Source organism: Symphodus melops (assembly GCF_947650265.1).
Source record: "Symphodus melops genome assembly, chromosome: 2".
In the NCBI taxonomy this organism is placed as follows: domain Eukaryota; kingdom Metazoa; phylum Chordata; class Actinopteri; order Labriformes; family Labridae; genus Symphodus; species Symphodus melops.
The window spans coordinates 4318274-4335522 of record NC_136692.1 but is presented as its reverse complement, the minus strand read 5'-3'; the positions used below and the strand labels follow the sequence as shown (position 1 = coordinate 4335522).

The 17249-nt window shown below is 45.2% G+C and overlaps 1 protein-coding gene across 5 annotated transcripts in view; it reads left to right on the top strand.

Annotated features, from left to right (window-relative positions):
• pax5 (paired box 5) overlaps nucleotides 1-17249 on the top strand; it is a 56392-nt gene that overhangs the window by 26480 nt on the left and 12663 nt on the right. For 3 of the 5 annotated variants that reach the window (XM_079338395.1, XM_079338396.1, XM_079338397.1), the window contains 2 exons: nucleotides 6006-6190; nucleotides 14853-14985. In XM_079338395.1, coding sequence (XP_079194521.1) covers nucleotides 6006-6190; nucleotides 14853-14985 — 318 coding nt within the window. The remainder of the gene's footprint in view (nucleotides 1-6005; nucleotides 6191-14852; nucleotides 14986-17249) is intronic. The other 2 variants (XM_079338398.1, XM_079338399.1) reach the window with 1 other exon arrangement.

The following is a 17249-nucleotide window of genomic DNA, read 5'->3' as shown; positions in this document are numbered from 1 at the left end:
GTGCATGTCAGTGAGTGTGTGTGTGGCGGTGTCAGCGGCATTAAAAAGCCATCACACAGACGGTCTCCTGCGGTAAATGAGACAGGACCAGATGTCGGAGCGAGGGGGGGTGACAGAACGCCACTGGGGGCTAGTTCTCGCTCTCTCTCTGCAACTCACACACACACACATAAACACACACACACACACACACACACACACACACACACACTTACAGATACAGTATGAGATCTTTTGCCAAATGTTAATACATTTCCAAAACATTCCAGCAGGTTTAAGGATGAATCCCAGGTGCTTCTGTTCTGCCACAGACTGTTCATCCATCGTTTCTAAATTAAAGGGATCGACTTGACACAAACATTTGATTAATACAAATCTGTTTATAAGGCACCATGCATACATGGAGCAACTCACAGTGCTTTACAAAGTTAAAAAAAGGACGTTAGGAACACTGTTAAGCATGAAATATCACTCAATCAGTAAGTGTTATCTTAAGACGCTTTTAAAAAAAGAGCAGGTAAAGGCCCTTACACGCTGGTGATAAAAACGGGATAGAGGACGATGGGATAAGATGCTCCTTTGTATTCCTCACATTCCCGTTGTCCACTCTTCCTTGCTGCTGAGCTCGCAGCAGGCCGTGCATGATTGAGGATAGTGATGGTCGTGAGGGCGACACAGTCTGATGGTGGAGGCTGGACGTCGGGTGCTGGTAGTGCCAAATCCTCTCGCCGAAGGTTGGGGAGCTCCGTCTACTCGAGAGTCTGGCTTCTGCTGCCGGGACAAAGCACTCGATTCTAAAAGATATTAGAGTAGAAGCACAGCAACCGTTGAACTACTATTTTGAATTCAAACAACACTCTGATTAGGTCGAAGCTAAAGATCACTTACAAACACAACACACTAAAAGCGTCTTCATGAGTTTAATAACTCACCACCTATTTGTTTGTGTCAGCCATTTGCTCCTGAACAGCCTTTTAACCAACCTTGAACTCGTCATGTATTCTGAAGGGACTTTCACCCTAACTCTTGTTGCATTAGTGAGCAAGACAGAAACAAAACAGGAATAGATTTCTGGAGAAGAAAACACTTCAAAGACGGGACAGAAACTCCAAATATTTCCCCTGCAAGACTCAGGACGTGAAGTCAAAGAGTTCTGAGGTTCACCTTGAGCACTTCACAGAAAGCCAGGTCTTATACTCACCTTAGATCATCCTTTAAATGCACATCATTTAGCATGTTTTGCCGGACCGTTCAGATATAACAAGTCCATCAGGCGTTTCTTTAAAGCCTACAAAATGAGTCGTGCCTTATTATCTGAATGTATCCAACATTATTATGTGTGCTCTGATGTCTGTGTGGAAGGCTCTGTGGTTGAATCTGAAGCTCTGCAATCTAATTAGCAGCATTATTGTTTCACTTTGTTCTTTACGTGCCTGACATGCTGCACCATGTGCTACATGTGTGGCCTGTCTGTTCTTTTTTTATTATTATTTTTTTTTTTTTTACTACAGCTCGGCCTCATGTTTTCTTAATTCATATCGAAATGCTGTATCGCTTCACGTTTCACTGAAGCACCCGGAAAGCGCCGGTCGAGGCGCGGTGTCACTGGGCGTCACGTTTTATCTGCAGACTTCTCCGCGGCGGAGGTCTGCGCGGTCGGCTCTGTGGTCTAATTAACAGCATTGCTAATCACAGCTTCCATTAGAGCAGCCCCCGCTGGATAATGACACACACACACAGCAAGGGGCGACAGAGCGAACAGCATGCACCGACATGGACAGACAAACACATACACATGAATGCAAGCGTCTCACAGACACACTCACCACCGTGTGTCTCGTCTGCACCACACATTTGCACGCAGAGGGAGGAAGACATGAACATACACATGTCACACTTACATGACCAGCAGTTGTACAGCTTTCTCTTGTTGACTTTGTGGTTTGGTCTATTTCCAACAGCAGGTGAATATGTCGCTGCAGTGAGACGGAGAAGGTTAAACTCTGTGTCCTTTTGGTTTTCATGTTCATAGCAGGGTCGTCACTTTTAAGCTGCAAATGTGGGGTTCAAAAGAAGAGCCACTGGCATGCTTCAGGGCTGTTTTTTGTTGTTGTTATGTTACGGTGAATTTAAACGAAAGGTCATGTGGAATCGCACCACATTGTGCAACAAACTAAAGAAACATCATCCAAAGATGTGTGCAGTAAACCTCTTGTTATTGGCTGTAAGGCCGAAGCATAGAAACGGCAGCTGTTTAAGAAATGGGAACACAGGAAGGCGGGATCATGCTAACGTGTGTGTGTGTGTGTGTGTGTGTGTGTGTGTGTGTGTGTGTGTGTGTGTGTGTGTGTGTGTGTGTGTTGTCGGCAGGAGTGTGTGTTGGGGTAAAGCCCTGTGATGACCTGTGCCCCCCGCCAAAGTGAGGGGAAGTGGGGGGTGACCAGGGGGCAGAATGTGGATGAATGGGAGTGAATGGAAGAACTTGACTTGTGGGGCCAAAAGGGGACTATTGTATCTTAACCTATTCTCCCCATAAACAAAGGGTGTATGTTGGTGTGTGCATGTGTGCGTGTGTGTGTGTGTGTGTGTGTGTGTGTGTGTGTGTGTGTGAGCAAAGTATGTTTGGAACAATTAAGGGGAAAATCAAAAAGTAGTGTCTCGAGCTGTTTTCTGAAAAAAAACACTGAACTCCTGAAAATGTCTATAAATTGTATCAATGACACATTTCTGTTCCTTTTCACAACCACCTGCCCCCCAAGTATTTTTGAGTACACACACGTCCCTCACAATGTGAAGCTTTGGGAGGGTCACAGGAGGCTTGACATCACCTGAAAACAGACACTGCAGTAATCCAAGATGGCAGGCACAGCGGTGGACTCTGACTACGAGATGGCATTTTTAGCCTTTCTATCAATGGACACATTCACAGTGTCCACAAACGAGTGGAGAAGAATGGTGATCAGAAAAGAGTGTGAAGCTGCTTCATTTTGTGCACAAAGATCACACCAGTCACATATTAATGTCATCATCCCTTTCTGCTCGCTTGCAGTGAATTTTCCAGACTCCTTCCTCCTGCGTTCACTAATCAGCTCATCCTGATTTCCTGCAGAAGTTTTACTGGGATGCTGGCAGGGAAAAGTCCGCTTCGGCCTGAAATGTGCAGGTGTTATGTGCATGTGTGGAAAAAAAAACTAAATAAGACAGAAGATATTTGTCAGTGGCGTTTTCCCAGAATGCAGAGCTGACCCCTCACCCCGTTGTGCATCCACTGTGACATGCAGCAGCTTAGCAGATAAAAGACGCTGGAAGTGAGCAAAAGACGGAGCGCCAAGGAGAAGAGGGAGGCGAGCTCCGCCCTTCACCCTGAGTCCCTCTTTCTGTTTCCTGCCAGCACAAAAAGAAAAAAAAAAAACTTTGATCTCTGGAGTTTACATGACATTGACACACACACACACACACACACACACACACACACACACTCACAGGCTTGAACTGTGAGGTCGGACTTATGATCCTTGTCCCTATCAGTATGATAATCTATGTCAAGTGCAAAAAAGATGCACGCTGGTGGTATCCAACCCCCTGCAGACACACCCGCCAACACACACACACACACACACACACACACACACACAAGCACTGTGAAGTACCCACAAACAGGTGCCAACTCATTAAACTCTCAGAGGTATTTGGGTTTAATAATTCAACTGTTCCTGGGTTTTTCGAATAAATGGCAAATGTAGGCCGAGTCAGAGGGAGACTGTGAAAGAGAGAGGACGAACAGGGAGGGAGAGAGAGAGAGAGAGAGAGAGAGAGAGAGAGAGAGAGAGAGAGAGAGACAGAGAAGGCGGAAGAGAGAGGAAAAAGGCAAGAAGGAGAGAACAATAAGGGCTCATTGTTTGTTTTGTTCTGCTCTGAAAAAGAGGGAAGAGAAGCGCTTCCCTTCTGAGACTGACTCAGAGAGATAGAGGCAGCTGTGAGTGTGTGTGTGTGTGTGTGTGTGTGTGTCTGTGTGTGCGTGTGTGTGTGTGTGTAGGTGTATGTGTGCATGTGTGTGTGTGTGTATCCGACAGTGAATAGGATTTAACCCGTCACGGCAATGAGTTTCTTTACCCATCCATGGATACAATGAGCCCAGCCGGATATCAAGCTACCCACCCACACCCACATAGATACAACACATACACACACAAACTCACACACATGCACACACACATGCACACAAACATACACTCATCTACACACATTGATACAGATAAATGGACAATATTGATTATCATAAATAAAGGCTTTGTTCTTACTGCTCGATTACAGCAGGGTTCTGTTGTCTCCTTCATTCTCTCTGTCTCCTTTGTGGGTCCTCCATGGTGACAGGTTGGGTCAGTCTTCAGTGTGTGTGTGTGTGTGTGTGTGTGTGTATACGACAGACAGAAAGCAAAAAAGCAATAAGCTAGCTGAAATGGTGCCATCAGAGCTACATGATTGATCAATTGAATTCCATCATGAGCACTGGCCGGTGGGATTAAATGGGTCGCCGTGGGTTACCAGGCTAAAGCATCATACTGGCTTTATCTCCCCCCTGATTGGTCTGTCACCAGAGACCTGGACCATACACTCACTCCGCTCCCAGCATCTGTACATCAGTGTGTATGTGTGTGTGACTATAGTAGAGAGAGAGAGAGAGATTATGATCGAGCAGTGTGTTTGTGAGTGGGAGTGAAAAGGGTTTTGTGTACTGAAAAGGTAAAGCGTGTCTTCTTCACTTTTGCAGCTCTGTGTGAGAGTGAGAAGCAGCTTTGAAATGTGAGGTGACCTGCAGTGACACATCAACTCTACGATGAAAGCAAAAAACGATGGCTGTCACACGACAGAAGAAGAATTTTAAACTATGATTTATTTTATTTTATTTTTTTATTACATGATCAGATATTGGGAGAAATCAGACATTATTGATAGCATGGCAACAAAACACAAGTCTGACATGTTGGGCAATTTCTTGCTTCAAAAAAGTCCTTCTAGACAATTAGAGTAGAAGTAAATAATCCTAACTTGGTGGGGCGGGACTTAGCAGAACACTGGCTCGCATGAATGATCACGAGTCCGAGGAAACTAGAGCATCATTCTCAATCACCTGAGCACTTATTTAAAATTTAGGAAAAATTCAAAGCACTTAACTGGAAAAATCTTTTTTCCCTTCAGGATCAGCTTCTGTTGCAAATGGATTTGATTTTCAGTCCAAACAAAAAACAAGAACAAAAATATATACTATATATATATATAGACATATTTTATTCCCCTCCCCCAGCTCTACCTGTCCGTCATATCACTCCCTCTGCTGCAGGACACACACTTGTGCACACACTTTATAGGACACACACCAAACACACAGTGACCCCCAGGACTAAAATAGGCTCTCAGGAGCGGCACCGAGCGATGAATTGGCTCTATAGCGGGGGATTTTCACCCTCATCCCCTTTTTCTCTTTATCTTTCTCTCTCGTTCTCTCTTTCTAATCATTTGTGGGCCGCGACTCTTCAGAGTTCTTATAATTGTCTCGTTCAGTCCCTCAGCCTCGCAATAACTGCAGGATACGAGAGCTCACAGTCTAATACTGATACCACGGCCATATATATATTTGTGTGTCTGTGTGTGTGTGTATGGATGTTACGACAAGGGAGACGGAGAGGTGCGTGTGTATGAGAGGCAGGAGTGTACTTTGGAGAGATCAAGAAGAAGAGACGGCGTATGCTCGGTAATGGATTGCATTTGTGTAGCATTTTCTCTGGGTCCCCGCAATCTATGAAGTCACTCAGTCCTATATCAGCTCAGCGGGGTTCATTTAAGTCCCAGCTTTGCTCAAACTTTTTCCTCCCCATCATCCTCGGTGACTTATTCTCCAACTAACACTTTAACTCCTCCACTCTTTCTTTCAGTATTTTCTTGGTTTCTCCCCTCCTCCACAAACACAACAAACTCACCCGTATCCCTCTGTCTCCTCTCTGCAGGTTTGCAGGAATCACCGCTGGCCAACGGGCACGGCCACAGTGGGCGGGACTTCCTCAGGAAGCAGATGAGAGGGGAGCTGTTCTCGCCGCAGCAGATCGAGGTATTGGACCGCCTCTTTGACAGACAGCCTCCCTGTCCAGTCCAATCCAGCTCTGACCTCTATGTGAGCCCTGACTCTGGCAAGGTAAGGGCGTGGCACTGTGCAGGCTCTGGGCTGACGCTGAGTGTGGGGACAGGTCAACAAGACTGTAGGGTGCTGTCCTGAAAGTTGTAAAGGCAGAGGCTAGGTGAGCTGTGGTAAATAATAATCTCCACCGTAGAGGGCATAAATAATGGATGTAGTCTCAACTTCCAATCAATGTAGTGTCAGGCAGAGAGTAGAGCTGCAATGGGTCCACCAAGTCTCTAATTATGCAAATATCTGAATAATTCTTTGGCTTATTCAAATTAAAACATTTGAGTTTAAAAAAAAAAAAAATCACCCCTGTACATTATGTACCAATACATCTCCAGACATCTACTGGAGACGTACTTAAATTAATCCATTAATGGAGAGTCTGTTTTTTGTCAAAACATGTGTTAATGTGAAGTATCAAGGTGTTGGAAATGTTGACAACCTTGAGTGAGACTTTGTACATGAATGTTTAGAATCATTTCTAAAATAAGATATGAAAGAGGGCAAACATACATAATTGTGAGTTATCAAGCAGAGCTGCACAAATGTGAGGATATTGTTTCGTTGTTGCTCAAGGTTACAGGGTGAAATCACTCAGTGGATGTGAACCCAACTCAGAGCTTGTGGAGTTTGATGCCCTCTCTTATCAGAGGTGTAACGCTTGTCTCTGCTTATAGCTTAAAGCCTGTCCTGCCTGCTATGCCTTGCCATGCCATGTCAACGTGTAGAACTTAGTCAGACTGCGTAATGAAAATCCCAAAGCAACACACAACCATGGCGTCCATCCTGATGTCTGTTTTTTTCTGCTCGCTCATATCACTGTGCTGTCAGCGTCACGTCGTCTCTCTCCGTCAGTCTGACACTCGGCTGTGTGTTTCTGCGCTCTGATAGATGTTGTGATGTGTGCAGCAGAGAGCCAGTCAGGCCTGGCCTATTGATGTTCCTATAATCTCGATACACTGCAGGGGTTAATGAGCATATTGACCCGGCTCTCGTAATGACCTCACTTCCTGCTGCTTGGGGGGAATGGCGATGGGGCAGTGTGCATGCTGATGCATCTTGGAAATGTGCTGCATAAGTGTGTGTGAGATGGAAATGAAGGGCGAAAAACAAGAGTGAGAAAAGGTGCGTCTGTGGGCCGATCCCGATCGCCACCCTAAAGCCTAAGCACGAATGCATTGGCACACTTTATGGATGTCGGGTGTGCAGGGCTTAGAAGTCTGGAAGGGCTTGAGATGATATGGAAAATTATTAAAACTGGGAAAAGGCTCATTCGTCACTTCAATATTGCTGCAACAATAACAACATGTGTTTACATTCAGTGGAGGGTAGGTAGAGCAGCTCACGATGAAAAGAGAGTGTGGGGAAAGTGTGCAACTTGTTGTTGAAATGTCTGCCTCAGAGCCCGCACACACCTGATGAGGTCATAGTGGGACAGCACTCTCACTTAACGTATGGAAGTCCCAGAGTGTGAAGATCGGCCTTAAACCAGAGTGTCTTCATGTTGCATCTAAATTGACCTCCCAGCCTTTTTGCTGCAGAGAGTTAACATCGTTCTGAGTGGAATGGACAGGTGGAAGTAGTACACTGAATAACAAAACAACAATAAGCCTGCATTTGTATGCTATGGGTCTTTTCTTCAGTATCCTCTAATTTGCAGCCCTGCCGTCAAAATTAAGGAAATATTTTGCCAATATTGCAAAGTGACGCTTCTGTTTGCATAACCTTAAACATACCCTGATTTCACGTTTATTCATCCAGTGAATGTCAAGGGCAAGAGGATAAACACACACGGGAGGAGTAGAAGTATATGGAGTCACATACAGGCTGCAGCCTTAGACCTTTGGGGCAGAGTTTGGCTTTTTAGCCCTTTCTCTTCCCGCTGACCAACATGGCGAATGGAGTGGTCCAGGGCGAGAGGTCGACAGGGATTGGCTCTAGTAGCTCTATAGACTACGACTCAAGACTATAATACCCATGATTCATAGGTCAACGTCCTCTCTGAGCCCGGTCAAGCCACTGGGGTCTGTGGATAGGAGGCTTTAGACTGCGGGTCGCCCTGGGGTCAAACTGGAGCTGCATTGTCATTAGAAAGAGGAGCGTACATCTGCACACACTGCCCATCGACAGCACCATCCGTCCCCCTACCTCCGCTCCCGTCTCTCATGCCGTCTAGTCCACCAGCGCCCCTCTTTTCCCAGAGGGAATGATTGACAGTCATACCCTTAACGTTGACAAACTGACAGCTACAGCTCAGCCTCTCTGGTATGTGGGATGAGGTGTCTTTGTGTGAGTGTGTTTGTGTTTGTGTGTGTGAGGTCACGCTGGCGGGGTTATGGTCAAGGAGGGTCACTCTGTGTGTTGGCTGACATTCCTCAAAGAAGCCCCCGACCTGCAGTCAATGCCGGTGCCTCTGCAGCAGCATGTGCGTGTGGCTTTGACAGAATGTGGCTGAGTGTTAATGTGTGTGCGTGTGTGTGTGTGTGTGTGTGTGTGTGTGTGTGTGTGTGTGTGTGTGTGAGCGTCTGGTGGTGGTTTCTTTTTTCTTTTGAAAGAAAATGTGCAAAAATGCAAGTGGCTCAATTTCAGGTACCAACAGTATATTACAATGGTATACTAATATACTGTCATTTTACTGGTTATTTTAAGCTCCTCATTATCTTTTGGCTTTCATACACTGAAACACGAGCCTCATTCATTATTTCTTCTTTCTTCCTCATAGATAAGACAAAGTCAAATTGTTCACGTTCCTCGCAGGAAAATCTTATTTTATCTGTCACTAGTTGTTACTCCTCTGTCCTGTTTGTCTCAGACCCGCTCTTTATCTCTGCGCACTAACAAGCCATCCTTTTATCTCATCTCCCTCTCCAGCTTTTGTTCCCTCTCTCCCTGTAGTCTATTAAGTCCCACTATTAATTTGTGTGTGTGTGTGTGCGTGCCTGAATGTGTGTCTGCATGTGCGCCTGTCAGAGAGAGTTCATTTGAATTTCCCTTCAATCACTTCCTATTACCCAGGTGATAAATCAGCAGGGCTGATGGAGCCCCAACTCAGCCCTGCTGCCCCGGGTCCAAATGCCCACCACGGCCCCCTGTCCCGCTACCCTGATAACGCTCACGAGCAGGGGAACTTTATATACGCTATCACTTCAATGAACAACTACATCCATGTTATTACTCATAGAGGCCCAAATGTTACTAATAATTATAATATTCCCCCTAATATTCGCTCTCTATACAGAAAATGGATCTATGTAAAGTTTCTGGTTTCGTACTGGGTGGCTTGTGCACTTCCTGTTTTATTACAAACCTCTCAGGAAAGCTTCCATTTTCCCCCAGATTCATCTCTGCACATTTTATGCTCTATTAAATACTGACTACAACGCAACAATGCTCGTGTGAGGCAGATTTATTTTTTTAACTAGTGCAAGGTGTATCCCAGCCTGGCTTTTTAAGATGTTTAGGATTACATTTCATCGTAGATAGATAGATAGATAGATAGATAGATACTTTATTGATCCCGAGGGAAAATCGTATGCACACGACTCATTCTGGTGCATTACAGAAGCCTCGGTCTTCTAGGTGTCCAGGCACACATAGATAATCACAGTCACTGTGCAAGCAAGAGAGAGAAAGAATAAAAGCCAGGCACACTGATGGCATCATCAAAACCTCAGATTAACCAACAACTTGTATTTGACAAGCGCCAGCTACATGTCTGAAGCACAGTACTGTAGTGTTATTCACCGTTAAAGCTAATCTGTAACACGTTTAGTTAGAGTCAGATGTAACCTAAAGGAGCTGTGGCCGCTCATACTGTGGATGTTTGCTGATATTGGAGTCTTCTGGATTTGTAAAACAGTCACTGAAGGGGATCTTAGATCGCCCTCTGACTTCATCATGGACCAGCTGGCTGCTGCCGTTTGTTGTAGCACAACCTGCTCGCAGGAACGCACTCGAGACAAGCGTCACTGCAAAGTGTCTTTTTGTGTTTCCAAAAGTCTGAATTATCTGAGTATTTCTGCCATCTTTGAATATTATTGAATCAATAGTGAAGCACATTGATCAAATCGACATCAAATCTAATTGTCACCCAAACAATCGAAATCGAATTAAATTGTAAAATCCTTTACAGTACCCAGCCCTAGCAACCACAGATACACACACACACACACACACACACACACACACACACACACACACACACACACACACACACACATATTGATTAAAAGAAATCTTAGTCCAATTGTTCATCTAAAATTCATGAACTTCTGCAGCCTCTCCCCAGAGTTGAGGTCTATCTGGCCCGTCAGGAAATAAATATCCTCCCCACTGCTGCCATGCTCAGTTTGAGCGCAGATGAATTCCTTCCCCACAATTCCTGTCTCCGTTTGTGGACCTCTGAGGGAATTGTATTTGTTTATAGTCAAGCCTTTTTCCATCAGCAGCACACAAGACAATGTGGAGAGAGGGAGAGAGAGCGGTGGAGAAATCCACATCTATTTGGGGAATGGAGAAAAAGGGAAATACTATTATGCAAATGGTGCAAGCCAACGGGGCCAGGCTGTGTGTGTGTGTGTGTGTGTGTGTGTGTGTGTGGTGTGTGTGTGTGTGTGTGTGTGTTTGTGTGTGTGTGTGTGTGTGTGTGTGTGTGTGTGTGTGGGAGAGGGCTGATTAGGGCTCATCTGTTATTGATGTGAAATTTGGACAAAACCATTACCCTCTCAAATGTGAGTCAGTGGACCAACCTGCTGTGTGTAAGTGAGGGAGCCAGTGAACGGGTCATAATCTGCCAGGAGGAGACATGTTTTTATGACTCTCAAACGTTGTAACAATACAAAGATTAGCATACACTGTTTGTGTCCAATCAGCACAGTTGATAATTTCACCGTTATGAAAAATCCGTGCTTTCAGAGTCTGATCTGCTAATAAGCTCAAATCATCAAGAATCAGTGGTGAATTAACAAAATGCAAGCAGAACTAATTATTGCATTGGGACAAAAATACAGTTCTTTATATTTTCTGTCTCATTTAAGCAAATTGTTGGTTTGACTGATTTGTTTAGTGGAAGATGAGGAGCATCAATTCTGTAGTTTGAACAGCCAGATCCGTCTGCACATGTCCTGACTCCAAATGACATCACCAGCACGACATGTTAGCGCCCTTCACGAGGCTATTTCAGCTTCGATTTACTATGTACATCAGAAGAAGATGGAGATGCGTCGTCCATATTTATAGACAGTTTAAAGTAGGACTGTGCTGTCGTCAACATTTCTCTGCATCATTACTATCATATCTCCTCCTTTGTTCATTACTCGTGTAAAGTACGTCCTGTCCAAGATTTAGCTTCCTCCTGCCATCTTTTCTTTTAACCCTCCATCCTGCCCCCAATACGACTCACACACACCAGCTCCTCCTCCACCACTCCCCCCCCCCCCATGCCAACCCTTCCAAGGCAGCTGCGTCCCCCCTCTTTGATGAGGGCTGATGGGGCCTTATGAGCGCTGGAATTGACAACATTTACGGGGCCGAATGAGAATGATCCATCTTCCTTAGCGGGGCTGTCACCCCACTGGCCAAAACTTCATCATGGCCAATTACTACGGCAGACCCCGTCTTCCCTGTCGCTGCTGCTGCCTGGCCCCCATCTACATGGAAACACGGAAACATTAGACACCATTACAATACGCCAAGAGAGTGAGGAGGGGCTCTAGGGACAGTGTTTATGAATGGGTGAAAAAAAAAAAACTACAGGTGTGATGTGTCAGGGGGAAAGGGGTGGGGTGGGGGGTGGGGGGGGGGTGCTAAGAGAGAAAAGAGCTTAAAATGTGTCTGAAGTGTAAAGAGAGAGAGAGAGAGGTGTGTGTAGTGTACAGAGTAAGCTCTTATTTGGCAGGTCACAGTCCAGTGGTTGTGTTGTGTGTTGACGAGCACTGGGGTGTTTAAGAGGTCAGTGAGCACAAACACACGCCACACACACACACACACACACACACACACACACACACACACACACACGTACACACACGGATGCAGAGGTATTAAAAGGGTCAGTGCAAAACTCTCACCTCATCACCTAAAGGAAATTCTGATTGCTGTCATTAGTGCACACACACTCACACACACACACACACACAAAGGTAAGCAGTCGAGAAGAGGGGGGGGGGGATTCAATTCATGTAGAAAAGTAAGTTTTTTTTCAGTTCACATTGTGTCCAAAACAAGTTGTCAGCAAAGAAAACAACTCAAATGCAAAGTGATGAGAAATTGTTTTATTTAAGTTGTAATATGAATATTCAAATAAGGCATGCGTCATGGACGCTCTCAGCCGACATACATCTATACCTTTTTTTTTAACTCTCGTTTCTCAGATAGTAGATTTTGATTTTGTCAGTTTCAGATCTTGTTATCTTGGAAATAAAAAACGTTTTATTGGAACAGTTTTCTCGAGATGTCGATAAAAATAACGTGACATCACAGAAAAGCCAGCGTTGTCCTTAACAGATAAATAAGACACCGAAATGTACTTCAAATCATCAACATATCATCACATAAAAGGTTTGGATGCATTTCTTTTAAGGGCTTCCATAATATATAACAACTGTACTCAAACACACACACACACACACACACACACACACACACACACACACACACACACACACACACACAAATAAGCAGCGGGTCATTCAATCATGATGAGCGTAGCGACCCTGAAAATAGTGGTTAATCTATATCTAGGTGACCATCATTGTCACTGCCATCACTACACACACACACACACACACACACACACACACACACACACACACACACCTGGCAGAGAGATGGATGGGTCATGTGTGTCTGTGTCGGGGGTCAGATGGAGGTGAGGGGACAGTTTTCTGTCTGGGAGAGAGTTTGTTAAATCGTTTTCTGCTGAGTGCTGAAAAATCACATAACTAAGTTCCTTACAGGAGCTTTATACATTTTTAGTTTTGTGGTAATAGTTCATAAAATGTTTAATGTTTTTTTATCTGGTAAATGCAAAACTAAGAGACATGTTTTAAAGTGTATGTAAAGAAACGTGTGGAGAAGTAAGATCTATTTAAAGGCTTACGACACGTAGCAGATTTTCAGATCAAGACAGATGCTCTCTTTAGACACACCTCCTTCCTCCTTCTCCTCACTCCTGTCTCCTCACTCCTGTCTCCTGTCTCCTCACTCCTGTCTCCTCACTCCTGTCTCCTGTCTCCTCACTCCTGTCTCCTCACTCCTGTCTCCTGTCTCCTCACTCCTGTCTCCTCACTCCTGTCTCCTCACTCCTGTCTCCTCACTCCTGTCTCCTGTCTCCTCACTCCTGTCTCCTCACTCCTGTCTCCTGTCTCCTCACTCCTGTCCTCCTCACTCCTGTCTCCTCACTCCTGTCTCCTCACTCCTGTCTCCTCACTCCTGTCTCCTCACTCCTGTCTCCTGTCTCCTCACTCCTGTCTCCTCACTCCTGTCTCCTCACTCCTGTCTCCTCACTCCTGTCTCCTGTCTCCTCACTCCTGTCTCCTCACTCCTGTCTCCTGTCTCCTCACTCCTGTCTCCTCACTCCTGTCTCCTCACTCCTGTCTCCTCACTCCTGTCTCCTGTCTCCTCACTCCTGTCTCCTCACTCCTGTCTCCTGTCTCCTCACTCCTGTCTCCTCACTCCTGTCTCCTGTCTCCTCACTCCTGTCTCCTCACTCCTGTCTCCTGTCTCCTCACTCCTGTCTCCTCACTCCTGTCTGTTCACTCCTTCGTCCTGTTTCACTTCTTCTGAAAACACGCATGCTCGTGAAACATTTGTGCGTTTCAGATGCATTTGGAAGTTGGTTCGGTTGTAACATTGTTTGTCTTTTTAGGCCATAGAAAGTCTTTTCTTCTAATTGGAAAGTCTGTTGGTTGTCCTTCAGCTATACTCATGCAACAACACAATGTTTAAATGCACCTCGACACAGTTTGTTGCTCTTTCCTCACGTGGTTTCAAACACAAAAAAACCACTCGACTTGATAACAACCAGAGATTGCTTCGCCACCGCAGTCTGCTCTTTTCTATATGTTTTACGCTTTGTTGTTGTGGCTGTGTGTGTGTGTGTGTGTGTGTGTGTGTGTGTGTGTGTTAGAGAGGAGAGTGTGTGCAGAGATGATCACAGTAGTTATTGCTGTTGGTATCTGGGGAGACAAGAGGCTTTGCATTAGCCATGCTCTATACGATGTCTGTGTGTTTTTGTGTGTGTGAAGGAAGTGTATGATGTTGTTTTCAGTGTGTGTGTGTGTGTGTGTGTGTGTGTGTGTGTGTGTGTGTGTGTGTGTGTGTGTGTGTGTGTGTGTATAAGGATGAGAGAGATGAAGAGAAAGAGCGAGCTGATCCTGTGGTTATAGACTGTTGAACCTGGTTGTACAGTAAATCCCTGTCTTTGTAAACAGATCAATAAACTCTCCACTGTAGGTGTGTTTCTGTATGCGTGTGTGTGTGAGTGTGTGTGAGTGTGTGTGAGTGTGTGTGTGTGTGTGTGTGTGTGTGTGTGTGTGTGTGTGTGTCTGTGTGTTCATACTAAAGCTTCATTGCTCTTTGCCAGAAGGCAGCAGACTACGATACATTCATGCTGTATGTAGCAGAACATGTAATGATTTTATCTCTTTTCCCCCCTCTCATTGCCTCTCAGACGTCGGACTATTCAGCCATGGCCTCACTCGCAGGTGGACTGGACGAGATGAAGAACAGTTTGGCCAATCCCGGTTCGGGGGCGGAGTTAGGAGCCAGCGTGTCCGGTCCACAGTCCTATTCGCTCGTTCCAGGTAAGAAAGACATCCAACATATACCGTAAATTCCGTACTATTGAGCGCACCTGGATATAAGCCGCACCGGCTAAAAATAAGTAAATAAATGTATTTGTACATATATAAGCCGCACTTGATTATAAGCCGCAGGTGTCCACGCTATAACAAGAGCTATTTACACAGACGTAGGCTACCGGTAACATCCGCAAATACTGTAGCGTCCGTACGGACGTTAAAGGACGACGAGAGCGTTCAAATAATAACTTAATAACCCGATCACTGTCGGCCGTGACCACGCCGTTTACAGCAGAGAGCAACATAACTTGCCGTAACAATCCAACTCTCTCCCCCAGCGTTCTCTCATACAGCCACTCAACACGTTCTCGCTGGTGCATTCACTGACTCTCCACATAATCGGAATTATGAACACATTATCAACTACTGACTTTACAACATGAACCGTTACAATACGAAGCCTAGCCGACGGTGTCTGTAACACGGCTGATGAAAAAGATGACCGTAATATATTTCACAAGAAAAAGTCCATCCATTCACTGCCTCAGAATGACTTCATTACTCACTTCCTCAGTCTCTGTTGTCGCTGTCAGTGTCAGCTTAACGTGCAGCAGCTCTGTTAGCTTCTTTGACAGCCAGGTCGATCGCCTTTAACTTGAAAGCTGCATCATATGCATTTCTCCGTGTGTTTTCCATCATGAGGGTGCGTGCATGAAGCGCAAAATGACTGATATTAAGATCCGACGTGACGAAGTCAAATGTTTTTGCGGCAGAAGCTCATTGTCCCCCAAGAAAAATCCATGCATTAGCCGCACCGGAGTAGAAGCCGCAGTGCTCGAAGTGTGAGAAAAAAGTAGCGGCTTATAGTCCGGAATTTACGGTAAGTGAACTCCTCCACAGTCGAACCGGGTGAGATCTATAAAACAGAATGTATTTGAAAGATCAATAAAACTTTCCGTGTTGTGGGATTACTTCCAGATGTTTCTTATCTTTAGACTTGTTTTTGGGAACATCTCTTAAGCTTATTGCTTTAATTCCTTTTCCGTTGCTCTACTTTATGATGGAGTCAAATAAACAGTTCTCAGTTGACATATTTTTGATTTGTAAGGCAGTGTTGGTGATGTCAGTTTAGCAAACAATATCTAACGTATGTAAAGTAAAGAATGGATAATCAGAGCATGTTGTGTTTTCTCTACCCACTGAATTTATTTATGAGCATGTCGTTGTTTCATATCCCTGCAGCCTTGTGCACATGTCTAACATTAGTATGACTTTAAACACAGTCATTTGTATTCAATGTGCGGTGACATTTGCTTTTTGAGTCGAGCTCAGCAGAGATGGCAGCGACACAGATCCTAAGTGATCCCGTTTAAAGAGCTCAGTGCGCCGCGAGCAGCCCAGAGGAGTGGAGGAAAAGAAAGGTGGATAAAGAGAGGAAAAGTGAGGGGCCTCGTCTCCTCCTCCGTCTCCATTTAGAAGTGCCAGGAGAGGCGGTGGTTAATTAAGAGCAGACCAGGGAGCACTTGGACAAGGCTTCAGCGTTCTCATCTGTAATGAGGGAAATCATAGAGCTGGGATTTTGGGATATCTGGGAAGGGGCTCTTTTTTTTTTTTTTTTTTTTCTTTTCACCCACTGAGGAATATTACCTGCTCGAGCCAGGAAAGAGCGACAGAGTAAAGGAACGAGAGAGAGAGAGAGAACATTTCCATTTCTGCTTATGCATGCAAGCACGCACATTTATATTCACACACATCTTCTGAATATTATGCATGCATTTCCGTGCCTGTCTTTTCCCTCAGAATAGAGCTCCCTCTAGGGGATCAGATGTCTGTGTGTTTGACGCAGTGTTATTGCTTCCTTGAAGGGTTGTTGGTCTGGACACGAGCAACATTTAGACATTCAATTTTGCTTTCTGAGGCCTTTTCCAAATCTGGAGGCTTTTCTCATTTCCCCCCTGATCTTCACCTACTCCAGTCCAAAGGGACATATTGGACATGGAAGACTCCCTCCATGTTTGACATTTGTTGCTCTGATGGCGGTTTTATTGAGAGGAGTTCAAGTAATCGAGAAAGAGAGCCAGAGGAAGCATGTTTGTCCGCTGCTGCAGGCGAGCGCGGAGGAGACTTGTACTTGCAGTTGACCTCTACAGTAAAGCTGTGGAGAGCAGATACGTCAACACAACTGGCATACATGAACACAGATACAGTGTATGCACAGACACAGGAACACACACACACACACACACACGCACACACCTCAGAGGATC